Source organism: Syzygium oleosum, unplaced genomic scaffold (genome assembly GCF_021117445.2).
Source record: "Syzygium oleosum isolate NSW1041296 unplaced genomic scaffold, Sole_v2.1 Sole_v2.08, whole genome shotgun sequence".
Taxonomy (NCBI): domain Eukaryota; kingdom Viridiplantae; phylum Streptophyta; class Magnoliopsida; order Myrtales; family Myrtaceae; genus Syzygium; species Syzygium oleosum.
The window spans coordinates 3,711,911-3,733,868 of NW_026607492.1; the positions used below are offsets into that span (position 1 = coordinate 3,711,911).

Below are 21,958 nucleotides of genomic sequence, written 5' to 3' on the forward strand. Positions count from 1 at the left end.
TATTATGAGTTGTTGTCGGGGTGGGGGCGTGTCGTGTGAGTGTGTCAGCTCTCAGCTGCTCAGCTGCATTCCTTGACATGCCCTCTTTTTCTTCTTTGAGTATTTATTGCTTGTGTGTGCGCGCTGTGTGGGCGCACATAATGCCATGAAAAGAAGCTAATGTAACTCTCTTCCCCGTGTCTGATGCATATGAGCCCGAGTGGAATGCACCGCTAGGTTAGATGGGTCCCGTGTAAGGCCCGCCTTGTTCAATGATACATATGAGCACGCCTGATTTGTTTGAGGTTTTCTTTTTTGGGCTCTCCTAGTGCTAGTCGGGCTACGTGGAACCCGTTGATTGAAGTGGAAAGAGAGTGAAGCCGGATCAGTAAAGAGGGAGGATGGAGGAGATAGGATTGGATGTAATCTCGGGTGGGGATTTCGAAAGCCAATTGCTCTCGTTCGAAATTCAATTGGGCTTCGCACGCTTCTTCGCTCCATCCCTCGGATCCATGAGAGCTAGCCTCGCCCGCTCCTCTCGATTTTCCGCCCATAAGAAGAGTAAGGATTAAAGAAGTATGGTAAAGGAGTAAGGTTGCGGCTGATCATTGTGACCATTTTATGAAAGATTAGCTACCCTTTCGAATGTTAGTCAATTTCGTGTCACATTTCTATCTCTTGCTCATTCAAGGAGTAGATAAATTTGCAGATTGTATTCATTGTACCATTTATTGCTAAAGCAAAGGATGATGACCAAGCTAATTTATTAATGGTATGCCTCCTCATTCATTGCCTTATTAATGGATATGTTCTCTTGGAAAAGTTTTTGATTCTACCTTTCACTTTTCACTTTTCACTTTTCACTTTACTAGAGCCATCAAAACATACATATGTGTACACGTATCATAAGAACTCATGTGCCTCGACATGTACCAAGCCAATTTATTTTCCCTTTTTCTTTTTTATGTTACTATTAGAACCCGCGGATCTCGCCTGTTACATCCGGCCACGCTATGTTTCCTCGAAGATTTTCATCTCGGGATAGTGCCCCTTTATAGGAGGCAGTGTGGCACCACTTGGCGACACAGCACGCATGATCCAATATCTTTCAATGAATCTACTAGTAACGGAATTTGCCAACATGCCATTCGATCTGTTAAGTTTTAACGATAGATGATAAAAATAATAATAACTACGTATGTAAGAGAAGATGGATAAGAAAATGGAATTCATAGTCGCATGTTGGTCCCATCATTTCAAAAGTCCAAACCTAAATATTCCATGTCATCAAATAAGGCCTGATTTGTTGTTTGACTGAACAAAAAAGATTACGTTGAACATTTAAGAATAGTTTATGGATCATATTGGACGAATTAAAAAAGAAATCTAAGAATGTCATTGCACGCTGAACCAAAATTTAGGAACTATTAGGACGCGAATGATAACCATTTTGTTTTCCTGTTTTTCTATTTTTTTGATTCCGGGAATAGGTTTGGAACAGAAATCCGTTTGGTAAAATAATTTCATTTTTTTTTATTTCTGGGATAAATTTTGGCCAATAAATAGATTTGGAACAAAAATGAGAAGTTAAAACTTTTACTTTTCTATTTCTGTAACAGAAACAGAAATAACAACTCTCTTTTGTTGCTCACCCTTGCCGCCCACCGTTGCTCGCCGACCAGCCGTCCGTCGTTGGTCGGCCGGCCGTCCGTCGCTGGTCGGCCGGCCATCCGCCGCTTGTCAGCTGGCCGTCCCCCGCCATCGCCTTTCGCCGGCCGTCTACCGTCGCCTGCCGCTAGTCGGCCGTCGCCTGTCGCCCCCTGCCGCCACTCGCCGGCCATCTGCCATTGCCCATCGCCGTGGCCGCCGCTCGCGGCCATGCGCTCGCTCGTCGCCACCGCCGCTCGCCGGCCGTCCACCACCACCGCCTTTCGCAGGTTGGCCATCCGCCGTCGCTTGTTGGTCATCCGCCGCCGCCGGCCCGCTCACCGCTCGCCCACCACTGCCGGCCACCCGCCGTCGCCGCCATCGCCACCGCCGCTCGCCGGCTACCCTCCGGCCATCCGCTGTCGCCCTTTGCCAACGCCGCTCGCTGGCCGCCCGTTCGCCGTCGCCGCTCGCTGGCCGGTAGGAATAGAAATTTTGCGTCGTTATCAAACGAATTTCCATTCCGAAACATAAATTTTGTGTCGTTATCAAACGCTACTTTTTGCTCAGAAACTCGTATGGAAAAGAGAAATAGATTTTTAGGTAGAGAATGATAACCATTCTGTTCCGGAATGAGTTCCTGAAACAGAAATAGATTGTTCTATTTCTGGTTCCAGGATGAGTTTCTGAGAAAAGAAACCCGTTTGATAACAACAAAAAATTTCTATTTCTGGAACAGAAGCCCGTTTGATAACAGCACAAAATTTCTATTTCCTGAAACAAAAACTCGTTTGATAAACAACACAAAATTCTATTTCTAGGAAAAAAAATCCATTTTTTTAAAAATGGAATAAAAATAATTAGAAAATCCAAAAAATTCCTAAAAATCTCAAAAAAATTCAAAAAATCCAAAAAAATTGAAAAATTCTAGAAAAATTCATCACAATTTCCAAAAAATAAAAAAATTCAGATTTTTCTAGAAAATAGGAAATTTGTTGAATTTTTTCAAAAAAAAAAAAAAATCAAAAATTTCAAATCTTCATAGAATGACTTAAAATACCTGTGGCCACCCACTTTTAGTGAAACTTAAATTTTTTTAAGTGCCCAAAAAAATCAAAAAATAAAAAATTCCAAAAATTTTAAAAATTCACAGAATAGTTTAGAATACATGTGGCCACACACTTTGAGTGAAATTTAAATTTTTTAAGGTGCCTAAAAATATTCAAAAACTCAAAAATTTCAAAACTTCACAGAATAACTTAAAATACCTGTGGCCACCCACTTTGAGTGAAATTTTAATTTTTTGAGGTGAAAAAAAGCAAAAAAATCAAAAATTTCAAAACTTCATAGAATGACTTAGAATATCTGTGGCCACCCACTTTGAGTGAAATTTAAATTTTTTTAGGTGCCGAAAAAAAAATAAAAACATAAAAAAATTAAAAATTTTAAAATTTCACAGAATGACTTAGAATACCTCTAACCACCCACTTTGAGTGCAATTTAATTTTTTTAGGTGCCCAAATGGTATTTTTTATTTTTAAATTTTTTTCGGCACCTAAAAAAAATTAAATTTCACTCAAAGTGGATGACCACATGTATTCAAAGCCATTCTGTGAAGTTTTGAAGTTTTTGAATTTTTTTATTTTTTTCGGCACCTAAAAAAAAATAAAATTTCATTCAAAGTTGGTGGCCACAGGTATTCTAAACCATTCTGTGAAGTTTTGAAATTTTTGCTTTTTTGCTTTTTTTTTTCGGCAAGTAAAAAAATTAAATTTCGCTCAAAGTGGGTGGCCATAGGTATTCTAAGCAATTCTGTGAATTTTTGAAATTTTTTATTTTTTTATTTTTTTCGGCAACTAAAAAAATTTAAATTTTGCTCAAAATGGATGGCCACAGGTATTCTAAGCCATTATGTGAAGTTTTAAAATTTTTAATTTTTTGCTTTTTTTAAAATTGTTTTAGGCACCTAAAAAAATAAAATTTCGCTCAAAGTGGGTGGCCACAGGTATTTTAAGCCATTCTGTGAAGTTTTGAAATTTTTTATTTTTTGCTTATTTTTATTTTTTTGGCATCTAAAAAAAATTAAATTTCGCTCAAAGTGGTTGGCCACAGGTATTCTAAGCCATTCTGTAAAGTTTTGAAATTTTTTATTTTTTTATTTTTTTCGACACATAAAAAAATTAAAATTTCGCTCAAAGTGGATGGCCACAGGTATTCTAAGCCATTCTGTGAAATTTTGAAATTTTTTATTTTTTGCTTTTTTTAATTTTTTTCGGTATCTAAAAAAAATTAAATTTCGCTCAAATTGGGTGGCCACATGTATTCTAAGACATTCTGTGAAGTTTTTAAATTTTAGATTTTTTGATTATTTTTTATTATTTTGGCACCTAAAAAAAATTAAATTTCGCTCAAAGTGGGTGGCCATAGGTATTCTAAGCCATTTTGTGAAATTTTGAAATTTTTGATTTTTTGACTTTTTTTATATTTTTTTCGGCACCTAAAAAAAATTAAATTTCGCTCAAAGTGGGTAGCCACAGATTTTAAACCATTATGTGAAGTTTTGAAATTTTTGATTTTTTGCTTTTTTTTCCCACCTCAAAGATCGTGACTTCCAGATAAACATGTGTTTTAAAAAAAGAGTTCTCTCAGAAATGATTCTCATTTTTGGCCTAGAAATAGAAAATCAACTTTTTTTTTGTTCTGATTTCTAGTTCAGAATCGGTTCTGGAACAAAAACTTGTCCTAGTAATAGAAAAATGAAATTGCGTCAACAAACGGGTTTCTGGTCCAAAACTGATTCTGGAAACAAAAAACCAGTTCTGGACAGAACCAGAATGGTTATCATGCGGTACCTTAATTTCTAGCCAGAAATAGGCCGGAAAAGAGAAATGTTGTCATTCGCGTCCTTAGTGTTAGGCTGAGACTATGTACCGTTTAGTCCACCAATGTGCAGGGCTACCGGGCCGAAAGTGCATGCAAATATCATAAAGCAGGTCCATGCCCTGATATTTTGTATTGATTGAGAAGATGTGTATAGGCTATACAAGAAAAAAATTAACTCGGAAGAGGAAAGTCATATGATACAGAAAAAAAGGCAAAAGGACACTATAAGTGTCATAAGTTGTGTACGGAGATCACTTTGGTGCTATAACTTTTTTTCGGATCACTTTGGTGCCAAGTCGGAGGAAAAGAGATCACTTTAGTGACTCCGGCCAAAATTCCGGCCAAAAAAAGAGCCACGTCAGATTTCCGACGAGCCACGTCAGATTTCTGGTGAGCCATGTCAGCATCGGAAATTAATAAAAAAAGAGTCACGTCAGATTTCCGGCGACCATGTCAGCATTGGCACTAAAGTGATCCTTTTTAAAAAAGGTTGACACCAAAGTGATCCAAAAAAAAGTATGGCACCAAAGTGATCTCCGTACACAACTTATGGCACTTATAGTGTCCTTTTGCCTAGAAAAAAAGGTTCACATCATCATCTTTCACGATATCACAGGTTCGAGTCGTGTTTCGAGCAAAGCTCTAACTTGTACGTTGGGCATTTGCTGTTTTTTATATAGAAATATTCTAACTTTCGGCACGTCGATGGCGAACGAGCTTATACATCTCCAGATGCACCGAGTAAATACGAGCCAGACCAAGCGTATGGATAAAAATGTTTCTTGATCTTCGGAAAAAAAGAAAAAAGATTGAGGAGAAGAAGATTCATGATCTCTCAAAGTTGATCAACCAAAAACTTCAAAGTTTCTCAAAGACTTCTTCCTAGTCTTTTGAAAAATCCCAACTGTTATAACTGTTTTCAGTTTAGTATTGTTCATGCAAACCTCTGGCTAACAAGCAAGAAAGCTTCACCCTGAAGAGTGGCCATCTTCTCTTCTTTCAACATCGGCGAAACCATGGCGATGCTCGCGGCCAAGATCGAGTCCAGGTTCCGCCTAAAGTCCAATTCCTGCGCTGCACGGCCTCAAACATAATCTCGCTGCAAGCTAATTCAGTTACGAATTTGCCGACGCTTTTAAGGAATTACTTATACACGCACGGTAACCCTACGCTTCTGGCAACATGCTTTGTTAACAGTGTGGATGGACTGATCAGTGAAATGGTATTTTGGAAACAGGGTGAGAACAGAAGAGTTGTGCTGTTCATCATCATCAAGGGGTGGTGTATTTTCGCAGGAAACAAAGATAAAGAGATGATGCAGATGGAACAGATAGACTCAGAACGTGAGATCGAACCGAAATTTAATCGGAGGACCATGTAGTTCGAGGAAATTGAAGGACTCACGATTGTTTAGCAGAACTCCCGACAGATAAGAAAAACGAAGCAAACAGAGAATTCGACGATCTGCAATGGAATGAACTGTATTCAAAGTAATAACAGGGTGAGAAATATTCATCTGGACTACTAAACACTTCCCTATTTTAGCTCAATTCCCCTTCTTTAGCAGATGATCCACCTTCTTTTTAGTTTCCCTCAACCACTTCAATCTCTTCTCTCGCTCTTCCCTTTTCACCTTCACTGGTGCTTCTTCCTCGGCTTTCTCCGTCGCTTCCTTCTTCGCCGCTTCGAGCGCTTGTATCAAGTTCCCCAAGCAAGCCTCCACATCTTCTTCGTCAGACTTAGGCGTCAAGTTTTCCGCGACATCGGCAGTAGTCATGTTGGTCTCGCTGAACAGCCTGCCGATTGTTTCGAACAGCGGATGGTGTTCGATATTTAGATAATTTCTCGCGAGGACCTTGAAAGCTTCGAAGCAACAATACGACATCTCGATGTGCTTATCCATCCTTCCTCTCCGTATAAGAGCAGGATCGAGCTTATCGACTTGATTAGTCGTAAATACTATGATTCTTTCCCCGCCACAAGCGGACCAAATTCCATCAATGAAATTAAGAAGACCGGACAAAGTGACCTTGCTGCTCTTCTTCTCTTTTCCTGTCATCTTCTTCACGGGGTTGCTGTCCTTGTCGTCCTCCTCGTCCCCGTCGTCATCGTCCCCCTCCTCCGCCCTCTTCCTCTGGCCCGTGAGGTCAAGCGAGCAATCAATGTCCTCGATCACGATGATAGACTTGCTCGAGGTCTCGATCAGAAGCCTCCTCAGTTCCGTGTTATCTTTAACCGCCGTGAGCTCTAGGTCGTACACGTCGTAGTCCAAGAAGTTAGCCATCGCAGCAACCATGGTGGACTTACCGGTCCCGGGCGGACCGTATAGCAGATACCCGCGCTTCCAGGCCTTGCCGATCTTCGCGTAGTACTCTTTCCTCTGGGTGAATTTCGTGAGGTCATTCATTATTTCCCTCTTCTTGTCCGGGTGCATGGCCAAGGTCTCGAACGTAGCAGGGTGCTCGAAAACTGCATGGATCCACATGGAGTCTTGCGGATCGTTCGTGTAGAGCTTCCGCAGCCGGTTTCTGCTCGCGATCGCCTTTCCTTGGGTGAGTACGTGGTTGATGTAGGATTGAGTGATCAATCTCCTATGGCGCCAGTGGAACGTGAGAATGTAGCACCGTGGGTTCTCGGTCATGGGATAAAATGACAGCGTCGTGCTCAGGGGGACGATCTTGTTCGAGAACCAGGTAACGTTCACGCCGCTGTATTCGTCGGCGACCTCCTCGTAGTCGTCCATGCTCAGGACGAGGGACCGCTTGCCACTGACGGAATCGGCTTTGAGCTTCTTGGCCCGGGAGGTGGCGTTCTCGGCGAGGTAGCTTTGAATGGCGGTGAAGGCCTCGCTGCGCTTCATATATTTGCCGGTGAACTCGGGGAACGAGATCTCGACGTAGGGATGGAAGAAGCTCATCAGCTTGCGGAAGTGCCGCTCCAAGAGGTGGCCGAGTTGGGAAGGGAAGTATTGCTGGAGCATTGCCCGTAGGAGCACGACCCCGCCGGCCACAGATCCGAGCTGCGCAAACATCTCTCCGACGAACATCTTTGGTGTCGATGAAAAGCTTGAATCTGTGAGTTAGCACATATAGACGGGGACAAGCCCGCTTTTCTTGAGCACCAAGTAATACACTGATGCTTTTTTCTAGCGATATTATAGTAGAGATTTTTCAGATTTTGTTAATTATCTAAGTCCCTCAATTGCATGTATATTCCCTTTGATTGTGAATATTTGATTAATATATGTTACTTTAGATAGTCGTCTCATAAAATTTATAATAAGCCGATGTAATCTTCTTGTGCATCGAAATATATACAAATTTCCCATTTTCTCTCTATGCACATTGCAACCCGGAGTATGGGTTGCGTTTGTTAAGTTATTATCCCAACAGCAAAGTCGACCGCAAAGGATGCATGTTGTTCAGCACAAATGTTAGCGATATTATATTGGAGATTCTTCATATTTTGTTGATTATTTATCTCTCTCAAGATTGCATGTATATCTCCTTTGAGTGTGTGCATATTTGATTAATATTTGCTACCTTAGTCGTCTCATAAATAGGCTGATGTAATCTTCATTATAATAGATCGAAATATATACAAATTCCCCATTTTCTATGTTCTGCATTTTTACATTTAACTCTTTTGATACATTCATCCTCTAATGAATCGAACATCGAACATGTTGAACAGCTGTATATACGTGATTATGTCTTGCCTTGAGTTTTAAGCTGTCTCTTTTGAAGGAACATGTTGATCAGGGTCAAAAAGAAATCTTAGCGTTCAGGTTCAGATCAGAGTAAATGCAATCTTACATTAACAATCAGGCAAATGTCACTTACTATGATGTTTCTGCGAAGAACAACTTTCGCATTAATTTTCACTACAGGATCATATATTTTCATACCTCTAATACGTGCCGCGATTCGTCCCGAGATCCTTCGATTTTTCCAAGTAACGACGATCGAGAAACCGAGCGCGCAAACTAATAAAAATTATCGGCTGGAGAAGAACTGTAATTATAAGTTTTGCTTTCTTTTTTGTTTATTTTCGAGAAAAGAATTCGGCACGGTTTATGTGCATATATGTTCGGGGGCACTTGGAACTCGTATGATCTAGCGGCTTTTAGCAATTTGCGTGAGCACGGTTAGACAATAGGTGATTCGACAATAATGATTTTGATAGCTTGCCTTAGAATACGCAATTGTCATAAGCAAATCAAGAGCTCTTCTGTTTATCGGGAACCAAAGCTCAGACCCACAACAGGGGATGAAATTTCCGATTAGACTACACTTGAATGTCGCAAACCGCGCGCAAATTAGAAAAGACAACCAAATTGTACATACTTTCCATAACGTGCGCTGTATAAAGACTTTTTGTACGGTATTTTACTAGCGTAAGATTTTGTATAGACGAGTAGGCTTGAGATCAAGACATGCGTCCACGTGGGTAGGTGTTTAATGAACGCGAATATGGACGAGTGTCTTGATCTTGAAAGCCCACTTGTTTAAGAAAATTCTACACTTTGCATTGTCTCCATGATAAGTTCTTGAATAAATGGATGATAAAAAACAGGGCACAAGCACGTATTAAGGGGCGTGATAGCCCTGCCGAAGTATGTCAGTAACGGGGAGTAAAGACTTAAGTGCATGATTTATATTGCAACCGTGATGCTGTGTCACTGATATAAGTTTCGAAATTGAATACCCCAAGTAGGGCTCATCCAAGATTATTTCAGCAGAGTTTCATGAAGAATTACACCGGAGATTGACGAGGCCGCGCGGTTCAACGACCGGATTGAGGAATGACAAAACCCGGTGATTTACGAAGGATTTGGCCAATGTATGGTATTTGATCATTAAGACTGCAGAGGGGAACAGCAAGAGGAAAAGATTATGTGCCGAGAACAGTGTTATGAGTACTAACAAAATTCACCTAAAATTGATACCAGGATGCAATTATCAAATTGTTGCTGAATATAACCTCTTTTCTCTCTCACAATATGGCATGGGAAAAACACGAGCATACCCGCACATGCTTACGCAAAATTGGATGCATATACATCCAGCTATCTTCTGCAACATCTCACTCAACTAATACATTTTCAAGGGTTACAGATTGTCTTCAATCGGTCAAGGCTCACAGATTGATGGTGTTTGCCCGCAGAGAATTTCCATGCATTGCCTATCACAAGGCAAGTCTTGGTTTTAGCAAACCAAAGCTGGATAACTTCAAGAGCTCTTGATAAATAACTCGTAGATTTGGACTTCGGATGATTACTAGAATTCCCGAATCCCAATCGAGCTCTCACATAAATTGAGTAAAAACATTGGCAAAAGCACGATTGCAGCATTTCACCAGATGATCCCATGATTATATTGAGGACCTGAAATAGAAGAAAGAGATGGAATCAAGTGGCAAATTCCCGTTGCTGAGAAAGAAGCCAGAGCTCAGAACTTCAACAGATGAAATGAAGAATGTCAAACCTCATTGGATAGGTATCCCTGAAGAAACCCGCAGTTTTGAGTCCATCCCGCCACTAACCACGCAATCACCTCTCCACCAGTCTGCACAAAATACCTGCACCACCGCATAAAAAGCCATATATTAGCCACAAAAGAAAAGAACAGCAAATGAAGGAGAACCGCAAAGCCAGATGATCAGACATGGAAGAAACAAGCCATACCTTATCTTTGTGAGAATCAATGACAGCCAGAGGCCACTGCAAGAGAAAATTGCATTAAGAAATATATTTCTCAAACTGGAGCTATTCCAAAGACATAATTGTGGTTAATCCGTCCAAAGTTAAGAGTTGACATACAGCAGTTCTCAAATCCCATAGCATTATCTTCCCATCATAGGATGCTGAAAGTAGATGAAACCAAGATTTATCGTGCCACTTGCAAGCCGATATCCAAGAAGCGTGCGAGGAAAACTGGAAGATGGGGGCCGAACTTGCTGAGAAAATGCAAGTTTTATCAGAGAGAGAAATCGAGGGGATGAGTACTAAAAGGTAAAACTATTTAATGTGCCTCGCTTTTACTTGCATGTCATCTTATAAGAGTGCACGAAGACCAAGTCAATTGCAATATACCTGGTTTGCGAGGATCCCATATCCTGAGAACAGGATCAGAACCTCCAGCAGCAATCAAAGCAGAGGCTTCACCACCAATATCAAGGCAATTGAGGGCTTTCCCACAGAACTGCATGCAAGAATTGCATATTTTACTTTGTCTAATGGGAAGAAAGTCAATCTTCTAGCATTTCCCATGCTACTCAAAACTAGCGATCAGTACTAATATGTGTACAGAAAAATATTGCCCTAGCGACATAAAAGCTCCAAAAAGCCTAATACAAATACAAATAAAGCAAGGAAGGAGAGGGTAGATATTATTCATCATACTATGTTCAACATATCTTTGCCAGTCTCAACATCCCACCGTCTCACAGAGTGATCCCATGAAGTAGAATAAATTGTCTCCGGTTGTGGCCAAATCACTGAAGATACACATTGTGTATGGCCTACAAGTGTAGACACGGCTTCCTCCTGATAGCAATGAAAAATCAATGCTAGTAAGCTGCCAAAGAAAGTTTTTCTAGTCCAGATATTTGTGCTAGTTTGTTATAACTACTCGGCCAACTCTTTAACATTTGTAATAAACAGAAGAGACAAACAACTTTCCTGGAAAATATGTATTTGTTACTAAATGATGGTGACTGACTCCTTAAAACTTATATACTAAAGCAGAGTCAATCTGTGTTGCCGGAAGGAAGGATGACTCCCTAATTGAATGAAAGGGTCCACATGCAGGAGCTATTCGAGAATTTTGGAAACCATCAGAAGTATCAGAATAAAAGTTAGACAACTCAAAATGAGGTAATAATGACATCTAACATAGTCTAAAAATCCATGCAGAAGTACGTTTAACATAGTCAAGAAGGAAGCAATACCTCCATTTGAGATTCCTCAACTTGATTATTAACTTTTCTCTTCTTGACTGTCACAGGATTATCGTCTGCACCCAACTCCTTCGTGTTCCACAAATTAATAGTACAATCCCAAGAACCAGAACAGATCTGATATATGCAACCAAAAAGAAGCCAGCTCAGTTTTGGGGTCTAATTCTGATGCTTTTAACAATACAATGATACCAGGGTATAGACAGGACCATGTCTCCAGCAGATCTCGCTGAAACACTTTGGACTGATGCTTTATGCCCCCGCAGAATTTTAAATGCCCTTATCGTCACAGAAGAATTAAGAGATGCCTCGGTATGAATCTTTTCATGCAAAAGAGAGTAAAAATAATAATTGAGTGGATGCAGGGATCAAATAAGGTAAAAGAAGAGGCAGTACTGTCGTTTAATTACCTTCCACAACCTTAGCGTCCTGTCTTTTGATGCAGTTGCCACGCAAACACTCTCAGCTCCTGCATTCACACCCCAGGCAGTCCATAGTCAATATGCAAACTACACTTGGGACTGCACCCTCAGAATGGGGGCACGTATGCTGTGCTTGCAGTACATAAAAACCGCAACAGTGACTTGAGGAAAAGCTGGACCATGACACTAAAAGTCACCTCGTTCATTGCATAATTTCTTCATTACACCAAAGTTTCAAAAAGGAAAAATTGCCTTCAACAGTTTCGCTGAAAAAAGATATAGCCCCCATAGGGTCATGCTAACCTACAGATAAATTTTGCAATTTGTAGTATCAACATTGGATCATTTAAATTGCATCCATGCTAGATACACTGTCCTCTCTGAAGATTCATCAAAAACCATAATTTGGGGATAAAACAATCTCAGAGAAGAGTAGGAGTATATTGTAATCAAATATACTTCTATAAAAGTTAATGTGCAACCCCATCAAGCGAAGAAGGATCCTGATTTTAACAACCATGGTAATGATGATACAATTACAATCATTTAGATGTCCAATTCAGCCAATGGCATTCACATGTACTTTGTACCTTCCTGATCGACGACGCTGACAGAAGTAATTGCATCACCGTGTCCTCCTAATATATGACTGCATGATCCGGGAGCATCCCATACCCTTAATTTAAGACATCGAAGTCATCGTCAGTGAAAATCGTTGAAACCTCGGAGCGAATTTCATAAAATGAATGCTGGTGCAAGATACAAGTGAGGAACAAGCTTTCTTTAAGTATTACCTTGCTAAACCATCATAACATCCTGTCAAAATGAACCTGCCAGATGATGAAACAAAAAAACTGAGAAGAAAATAGAGCCTAAAAGAAGAAAACAAAAACCAGAGAAATCCAGGGTACTTGGTTAAGTCAGTTCAGCATACGGATGGTGTTATCCTGTCTAACATGTTTACAAGTCCCATTTCCAAGCTAAGATACATTAAGTTATGCCAAGAGTATTGTGAATCCTCCAAAGCTACAGGTGGTTCTTCAGTATTAGGAAAATGTCTAGCTTTGTGACAAATCACCTTCTGAATAATCAAACAAAACCCCTGGACAAAGCATAAAGCGTTTCGAGAGTGATGTTCAAATGGAAAGAAAAGGCCCTTTCGATGTCCATATACTTACTTAGGATTAGACCCATCGACTGCACTAACCCAATCCTCATGTTCAGATGCATCTTCCTCTTTTCGTGGGGCTATGGCTCTAATGTACTCTATCTCCAATATCTTCTCCTGTAATAACCAAAAATTCCTACTTATATATCAAACAAATAGCAAAAGAAAATAGCTGGAGGAAGCATTGTTGCTTCGATTAAACAAACTATGGACCACATCGTGAAAGAGAAGACTAAACAATTACGAAGCTCAGATGACAGAAATAACATAAAGTGGATTATCCCACTACATCAAACTATCAGCAGATCGCATCGATATCGATGACCCAATAAACCTCAGTAACTAGTCCTTTCTAACCAAAATTAGTTTGCCAACTTATGTCGAATGAAGATAATTATATTCTAGCTATCTTTACTTTCTCCACTGCTCAAGATGCACGACCATGCGGGATTCGAGCATGGGACATGACACCGTGCCGGCGAGAAGGAACAACATTATTACCGCGGAAATGCCTTTGGCAAGAAGAAACTGTTCGAGCGACATCCGGATGAGCTCGCCATCAATCAGAAAATCAAACGGCTCCGCATTCCAATCCGGGCTCCCTGTCAGAGTAAAATCAAACAGCTCAGCACTACAATCAATCCACGCCACAGCAAAAATAAATAAAAATAAATAAATAATGACATCCATCAATTCTCAGCCCAATGCACGTAGAAACCAATACAAAGCGCACATTGAAAAAAGGAAAAGAAGAATCTGAACGAAGCTTAAAAAAAGAGGCACAAACTTTCATCACAACACGGTAAGTACAAAATCCATCCGTGACATTGATTCGTGCTTCGAGAGCGAGAGATATGGTTTACCGGATTGGATGAGATTGTTGACGACGGTGGAGAGGCCCAATCGGGTGAGGTTCGCGGGGATTGCGATGGAAGCGGAGGGGACCTTCAACGGCGGCTTCAGCTTCGTGACGAACCGGACTTGGACTCGCCGGGACATCTCCTCCTCGCCAAAGTTGTCCTTGTCCATGTCGCGGGCACAGCTCCGGGAGAGAGAGGCCGCCGGAGCCGGAAGTTTGGATGCGGTGACGGATCGTGGCCGGCGGAATTTCAGGGTTCAAGCTTCACGCAGTAATGGTGAAGAAGAAGAAGAAGAAGAAAGATCTTGGCTAGGGTTTTAGAGGATTTTTCATTTTCGCATTTCTTTTTTTTTCCTTTATTTGTTGGAAAGCGACGCGTCGTTTTTGTCCCTCTGCCAAAGCGCAGTGTTGCCTGTCGTTAGTCGCTCGACCTTTTCTCCTTAAAAAAAAAAAAGAAAGGTAAATGACACAAATCATCTCGAATTTTGATTCAATGTGTAACATGACCCACGAACTTTAAATTTGTTCAATATGGTACATGAATTTCAGTCCAATGTGTAATGTATTCTCTGAATTTTTAACTTGTTTAATGTGATCTCTCGACTTTTGGCAAATATTCAATATTGTCCCTCCATTAATTCAAGTTCAGGGACCATATTATACATCGAGCTAAGATTCAAGGACCACATTGAATATTGGATAAAAGTTCACATACCATTTATGTCAATTTTGCCACTAATTTGCCATTTCCTAGTTCCAATCCACCCATCACGTGAACACGCGTCTTATGAATTATTATTATTATTACTATAGAATTATCGGCATTTCTAGGATAGCCTTTCACAAAAGATTAAGAGTAATTTTATAAGCACCCAATGAAAGATAATAACAAAATCTCAACTTTTACATTCCTAAAACTTTGGATTAAAATGCGAAAACTTTTTTATTAAAAGAAATTTTATAAGCACCCAATAACTTCATAGGAACAATAGAAAAAAATAACAAAAATCTTCTAATAAATCACTACAGTTTCTCATAAAAATTGCTATGTTAATCAACATCATTGAACTCATTTAAACCATTGATATTGAAAGCAAAAATTTAGGAGAGAGAAAAATATTGATTCGAAGCAAGATGAGTAGAGAGAGTAAGAAAAGTACTCGTTGCAAGAAGAATAATCAACACCTTTCAAATTATAAATCCAAGTGACCCTTTTTAAAGGCATAGAATTAATTTGTAAAGCTACATTTATATGGACATTTTTTTTCTCGTGGGAAATGATTGATGGTCTGAATCGAAGGCCCCGAAAGTCGAAACCATTCCGACCTAGCTGAAAGATGGCACTTCATGCCTTTCGAATGGTTCGGGTTGTCTTTATCAAGTCATTAGCTGAATGCCATAGACCGGCCGCGGCCGCAGCCACGGCAGTTGGTGCACGACCCAACTGCCTGTCTCAAGAGCCATGGCTTACCTCAACATGACCGTGCAGCGCTAAAGGGCGGTTCAATGTGTCCACTCAAACCCAGTAACTTCAGGTCATTTTAGCTTTGATCAAGGCCCAAAAAGGATGATGGAAGAGGCTTGCAGCAACTATGCAAACTTAAAACATTTGGCGCGCAGACCGCGCTCTTCTAATCACAACTCTAACTACGGGCGAAAAGCCTTAACCCTAAACTCACGAACGCTGTCAGAGGACCAACAAAAGCGGCGTAAAGCGCCGAGAGCTTACAAGAGGCAGAATCCATACTCTTTCTTTTTCCCTTTGCTTATATACATTGATGTAAAGAACTCGAAAGTATGACCGAATAGATATCCCAAGGGGGCCAGAGAAAACATCTACCTTGTCCATGTCTACAGTAAAGACCTGTTCATATATAGGCTTTAAGCAGTCATTGAAAAAGGAAAAGAGGGGAAGCGCCACTACATGAACTCTTCAGCAGTTAACGCCTCGGACGAAATCCGCAATCAAATTCGCAATGGCATTGGGCTTCTCAACATGAAGTAAATGACCGCAGTCCGGCACTTGCCGTATGATTGCACTTGGCAGTTCACAGTGGAGCCTCTGCATTTCCAGCATTTTCGTTAGGGCAGCAAGAAATTCAAAGTACGGGAAAACGAAAAATCTACTAAACGAGGGGAAGAACAATAAAACAGAAAACGAGTGGAACAATCAAATACAGAACTGAAGGGATTAGCTGCGCTAAGGTAATGCAGAGAAAGGAAAAACAGCTAGAGGTCCTTTTCAGACACAAGAATACGTAAAAGAAAGAATGAATGGGAAGCCAAAATTATCAAATAAGAGAGCAAAATCAACAAAACTGCCCTTGTTTTGGTTTAAAATAGAGTTTATGAATCAATGGAAACCCAAGCCATAGGAGAAAAACAAGTTCCAGCTTCGAAATCATTTTTGCAAGTATCTCATTCTAAAGCAAATCATTATGGCTTTATAGGCGACTACAAGTCCAATCTGAACTAACCACTTGGAGCTGCTTGGTGACTATCCTGTCATGCTCGCCATAGACAATGAGCACTTTCTGCTTTACCTGCAGAAGTATGATATTATCGAGTCAGAGGCGCACCCATGAGAATGGGTTATTCAGATTTCTTCTCGCAATCCTGACTCCATTGAGACTTAATCTTTACAACCGTCTCAATGGCCTCCGTTCCTCTCTAATCATGAACAGATACATTACAAAGAAATCAGGAGCGATATCAAATCAACCATCAAGTTCCTCAAAAAGTTGGGAACAAATCAGATGAGCACTATTGGCAGACTCATGTTAGTTCTTAAAATAGATTTAATTTTTAGCAACTCTAGTCTGGTACAGCCTTGAAATAGTCTGGTAAGGATTGACAATTTATGCCAGTGCGTAGTCAGTTAAAAAACTAATGGAAAAGCAAAATTTCCATCCACTGTCTGGAAATTTTAATCAAATACTATAGCTTGTAGGCCAAGAAGTCCTTTATTATCACACTTGACTGCCGCTCCACGGTAGGACACCCTGATAGATGTTCCAACTGTTGTGCAGCTAAAATATCGTAAAGGAACATTTAGCATCTGAAGGTTCTCCATTACAGAGGTCACCTAGAGAGCTAAAATAATGAAAAGCTAAATTAATTACTTCCAGTGCAATTACAGAAAGAGGTCAGCATGCAAAATTTCAATGGTTGTGCCGAATCAATGCTACAAACGTAAAAACCATCTAAACTATATAATTGCAGTTGAGTTAGCATAAGATAAAAAAATCCAACGTGCTAATAAAACCAATCTTTGTCCCTTGTGATGGCATGCACTAACAGACTTGTTATAGAACGTCTGCTTATCAGGCAGGCGTAAAGCAGAAACATCGAAATTGCTGTACCTCTTTTATTTGGTCAACGACATTATACCCCCCACTCCTCATAAAACTAACACTTGCATCTTTCCACCATGGCAGTAGACAATGTAAGCGCCCGACCTAGAGTGCAACACAAGGACATAGAGAAGCTTAGATGGCTCCAACTATAGGCCTATTTCATTTATTGTTGAAGATATAGATCACTTAATTACGGGGCAAAGGAAAGAGAACCAAGTAAGAGTAAAGAACTTTACATTGGTCCAATCACAACATGTAGCCAATGAGATTCCGTTGAAGGACAACATATTGGCATAAAGCCGCAGTGGGATGCTCTTCAGCAAAGAAACCTGATATATAACAGACAACCGTAAGTTCAGGTAGGACCAACTAGATGGAAAGTCAAAGAACTAAAACAAACTGCATATGTGCATTGCAGCAGCAATGGGATCGTTCCAGAGACGGGTCTGCCTTCATAACATTGGCTCCATCAGTGCTTAAAGAATTAAGTAAAATAAGACCATTAAGTTGACTCAGTCCACAAAAGTGGAGGTAGATATGCACTGAGGAATAATGATATCAGAAGAATGCAATCATCCAATCTTGCTTTAAGAGCACGAAAATGCGGTGAGCTCTTAAGTGTTTAGAATACTTCCTTGAATAAGATGCAAAGCACACCGATTTCTCGATAATTGCATCAGAAATCTGAGTTTGTAAGATTATGGTTTTCAGACCCTCCATCCTTAGGAGATAGAAATGGAACATCAGGTCCTCCTCTTCTTATCTCTATCTTTTGGCTGAGTAAGATTCAGTCAGGTAATCGCTTCATTATTGGATGTTAATCCATCACAAAGTAACCGATCAAACCAAATCCATATGCCATGTGAAATCACCGCAAGCTACTAGAAACAAAAGGAAAACAGAGACAGTGCTAATTCATGGAAAGTATTTGGTGCTCAATGCAATGAATGGCAATCTATATTATCCTGTCTGAAACATACGTCCCACAGAATTCAACTTTAGAACCCACCCCAGCATAGGCGATCAACTTGGGTAAATTTGCTAGATGACCTGTGCCTTTCTTGTAAACACACCCATTGATCAAGACCAGCTTCTCAACCTGCCAAGCCAAAAAAGTGCATACGAATGAAAACGGAAGACGATAACCACAAGAGGGAAAAAAATCAATTAAGGTGGACTGTATGTAAAAAATCAGGCTTGAATATTGTCCATGGTCATCCATGACGATTGAAAAGGTCAAATAATGAAGAACAAGAAAAGCTTTTTAGTTTTTCCATGGTCAAACCATGAAGGATTTCATTGGCAGATTTAAATTGATGATTTGATGCAGTTGAACGCATAAGGGAAAAAAGACGAAAAACTCAATCGAGCTCCACAACAATCTCATGCATGCATTGAAGAACCTAGAGATGGGTGGACTAACGTAATTTATTTTTCCAGGTAAGATGTATCCACGTTGTCCAAAGCTCATTAACAGGAATATCATAGAAGAATCTACTCACAGCTTCTGAGTGATTGACAGCAAAGTCAATTGCAGCTGCAGCTCCCAGACTTGGTCCAACTAATACCATTGGCTTTCTTATATGGTACTTCCACAACTAAAAATGCAGAAGACAGAAGACGGAATCTTAATTTAGTTGGTGTAAGCTTTAAGAAGTTGGTCTTAGCAACATCGGAACATCAGAACAAGAAAGAAGATTGAGTGCAACATGGTCTTCGGATCCTAAAGCAACAAGAGAGGTAGAACATTTCCCAAATCTAAGTAACCAAGAGCCCGGGAGTCACCTGGTAGAGGTGATGTCGCTTGGATGAGACACCACATGGAGGACGCTTTTCTAACACAAGCACATAAATAGAAAAAAAAATTACACGATTGAGGACCAATCAAGAGTACAGTCGGATGATGTTAATAACCAGCTAAGAACAAAGTCAAGCAGATTGATCAACCTAAGTCAGAGAATCCCCATCCGAGGACATCAACAGCCCATACTTCCAAACCAGCCTCCTCAAGTAAAGGATATGCATGTCTCCACTCTAAACAAGAACTTAAGTCACAAAACATGGCAGATATATATTAGTAATTGGTAAAAACGTTCTGCTAATATGACAAGATTGCTATTAACTTTGAACCTGTCGAAGCAGTGTAGCAGGACCACCGGATTGTTCTTACTTCTTATTGATGGTTTCACGCAACTGCTCATTACCCAATCATCACCCGATTCAATCTGCAAGTGTGACAAGCATTAAAATGATAAGTCTATCATACAGCAGCTTTTGACCTCAGGCATTTCAGTGACTACTTTGTCCTGTCAAATAAGCACAGGGCCCGAGTGAAAAAAGTTCATAAAACATCCTAGTGGCTGGTTTAAGCGACTTGGCCATAAACTTCTCTAATACAAGCCTCTGAGATAGATTTGTTTGAATCACAGAGACCACCCAAATATTTAGCCAAATTACAGTTTGCGACCCTGCATAAATAAAATTAATATTGCCCCCATCAATGAAATTGAGCTGTCAATTTCACTTTATCATCTTTTCTATTTCTTGTTATGTTAAATTGAGTTAGAAGAAGTGTATAGTGTTGTAAAAAAAAGAACCTTGGGGCGGTTGCCCCTTACTTTTGAAAAGTCTAAAGGTCGGACTCAAAAGGACCTGCCGTCACTCAACACTCCACCAGTAGGAACATTTTCTGTCCAAATTTCATATACCTGATATCTATTTCCGGAAATTAAAAGGAAAAATGTCAGAAAACTTGCATAAGTTCAAATGCCCACATATAGTGTCGACAGGCTGTAACTCATCTGCTCAATATCCCACGACAAGAAGAAAGTTTTTACTGCAATCTAACCCCCTCTTCCCCTGCTACTACCATGACTCCTTCCCATCTACTTTATGTCTATTTAACCAATTCTTTAACGTGTAGCTAGATAGGGGTCGAAAAGAGGGAGCTTTCTCACAGGGACCACATACATGTAGCGAAGCGAAGTTTGTCCATCGCCCATGTTACGCACTGCCACTAGTGAGTCCTTTCACTGGGCCAACCTGATCACTGCAATGCAAGGCCATTTCCCGCACAGTACAAACAGTACACCCAGAAGGACAGATTCACAAGCGGAAAATGCCGACCTTCAAAAGCATGGTCACTAAACTTTTCAACAGCAGCAATCGTCACAAGCGCACGAAATGAACCTCTCCTATCATTTTTCACGCAAAGCGCAAGCCAAACCTCCGGCGACGAGACGAAGTAGCAAGAGAACAAAAACCGACGCACCGCGACCACGAGGAACGAAACGCATGCGGAGAGGAGGGGGGAGCACGACGAAGGTACCTGCACCGGGACCGGGACCCTCTCGATCCTCTGAGCCAACTGACGGGCGAAAGGGTCCTTGATCCTCTCCACCTCCTTGGGCAGAAACGAGGGGAACCCATCGCCCGCCCGCGCGAGGGAGGCGGCGAGACGGCGGCCCCCCGGCGGCGTCGCGCGCCCCGCCGCCGTCCCGGGTCCCGTCTCCCGCGGCGGGCAGCAACCCCACCTGAGTGCCATTCTCTCGGTTCTCGGGCACGGCGGCGTCGGCTCGCCGGGTCTTCTTCCGGGAACCCAGGAATCGCGCGACGAAGAAGAAGAAGAAGAAGAAGAAGAAGAGACGAGCGCGAACGGGCGTATGCGTGCGCGTGCAAGGGGGGTCGTTCGAGTCGAGGTGGGAGCTGTGTATATATACAACGTCGAGACGAAGCGCGTGGGGTGGTCGTGGCCCGGTTGGTGAAAGCGGCTGATGCATGTGGACAACGTTGTTGTTTTCGTTGTCGTCGTCGATGGTACGGCCCCGTACGCCGCGGTGAAAACAAACTGAGTGAGCTCTTTTCGAAGCCCACGTGGGACTCCCCCTTCTAGGAAATGAAATATATGCCTGCACGAGTGGCAACATTTTTCTTTCCTGGCTATATTTCTAACTAAAAATTAACAAATCTATTTCTTTTTCCCAAACGAGTTTCTAAACAAAAAATAGTGCTTGATAACGACACAAAATTTCTGTTTCCGAAATATAAATTTATCTGATAACGACGCAAAATTTCTATTCCCGCCAGCCGGTGAACGGTGGCGAAGGGCGACGGGGGATGGCTAGCAGGCGGGCGGCGAGCGGCGGTGGCGACGGGCAACAGAGGATGGCCGGAGGGCGACCGGCGGTGGCAACGGGCGACGGTGGATGGCCGGCGGGCAGCGGGCAGCGGGCAATGGATGAGCGGCGATGGGGGGCGGCGAGCGGTAGCGGACGGTCGGCAAAAGGTGGCGCCGGCCGATCGGCGAAACCGATCGGCGAAAGGTGGTGGCGGCGGATGGCCGGCGAGTGGTGATGGCGACAGCGACAGCGGAGGGTGGCGGGCGGCGGCGGACGGCCGATTGGTGAGCGGCAAGGGTGAGCAATAAAAAAGAGTTTTTATTTATGTTTCTATTCCAGAAATAGAGCAGTAAAAAATTTTAACTTTTCATTTTTTTTCCAAATCTATTTTTAGGCCAAAATTTGTCCTAGAAATAAAAAAATAAAATTATTTTACCAAACGGATTTATGTTCCAAACCTGTTCCCGGGAACAAAAATATGAAAAAACAGGGAAACATAGTGGTTATCATTCGCGCCTTTAGTTTTTGCTTCTTTTGCGAAAAGTAAATCATTGAAATTTTTTTTT

At 41.3% G+C, this 21,958-nt stretch overlaps 3 protein-coding genes across 4 annotated transcripts; all 3 read right to left on the reverse strand.

Moving 5' to 3' along the window:
- Positions 1-5,805: 5,805 nt before the first annotated feature.
- Positions 5,806-7,660, reverse strand: LOC115686354 (AAA-ATPase At3g28580-like). The gene has a single exon (XM_030611620.2). The coding sequence runs from the start codon at positions 7,553-7,555 to the stop codon at positions 6,056-6,058; it is 1,500 nt and encodes a 499-aa protein (XP_030467480.1). The 5' UTR covers positions 7,556-7,660; the 3' UTR covers positions 5,806-6,055.
- A 1,767-nt stretch (positions 7,661-9,427) lies between these two features.
- Positions 9,428-14,217, reverse strand: LOC115688014 (ribosome biogenesis protein WDR12 homolog). Its single transcript, XM_030613744.2, has 14 exons — positions 13,923-14,217; positions 13,561-13,661; positions 13,070-13,176; positions 12,686-12,721; positions 12,482-12,567; positions 11,880-11,938; positions 11,679-11,789; positions 11,461-11,586; positions 10,913-11,056; positions 10,604-10,712; positions 10,331-10,467; positions 10,196-10,231; positions 9,996-10,089; positions 9,428-9,895 (listed from the first exon to the last, which is right to left on the reverse strand). Exons 1-13 carry the CDS (start codon positions 14,086-14,088, stop codon positions 9,997-9,999), a joined length of 1,311 nt encoding a protein of 436 aa, XP_030469604.2. The 5' UTR covers positions 14,089-14,217; the 3' UTR covers positions 9,428-9,895; position 9,996.
- Positions 14,218-15,643: 1,426 nt separating this feature from the next.
- LOC115685570 (alpha/beta hydrolase domain-containing protein VTE7-like) lies at positions 15,644-20,965 on the reverse strand. Of its 2 annotated transcripts, none has more exons than XM_030610646.2 (10): positions 20,603-20,965; positions 19,405-19,499; positions 19,222-19,319; positions 19,060-19,109; positions 18,777-18,872; positions 18,284-18,373; positions 17,511-17,603; positions 17,281-17,376; positions 16,396-16,461; positions 15,644-15,980 (listed from the first exon to the last, which is right to left on the reverse strand). In XM_030610646.2, exons 1-10 carry the CDS (start codon positions 20,816-20,818, stop codon positions 15,852-15,854), a joined length of 1,029 nt encoding a protein of 342 aa, XP_030466506.2. In that variant the 5' UTR covers positions 20,819-20,965; the 3' UTR covers positions 15,644-15,851. The 2 variants fall into 2 exon arrangements, with proteins under 2 accessions (XP_030466506.2, XP_056169616.1); XM_056313641.1 differs by lacking the exon at positions 20,603-20,965 and adding an exon at positions 20,238-20,590.
- Between the last annotated feature and the right edge of the window lie 993 nt (positions 20,966-21,958).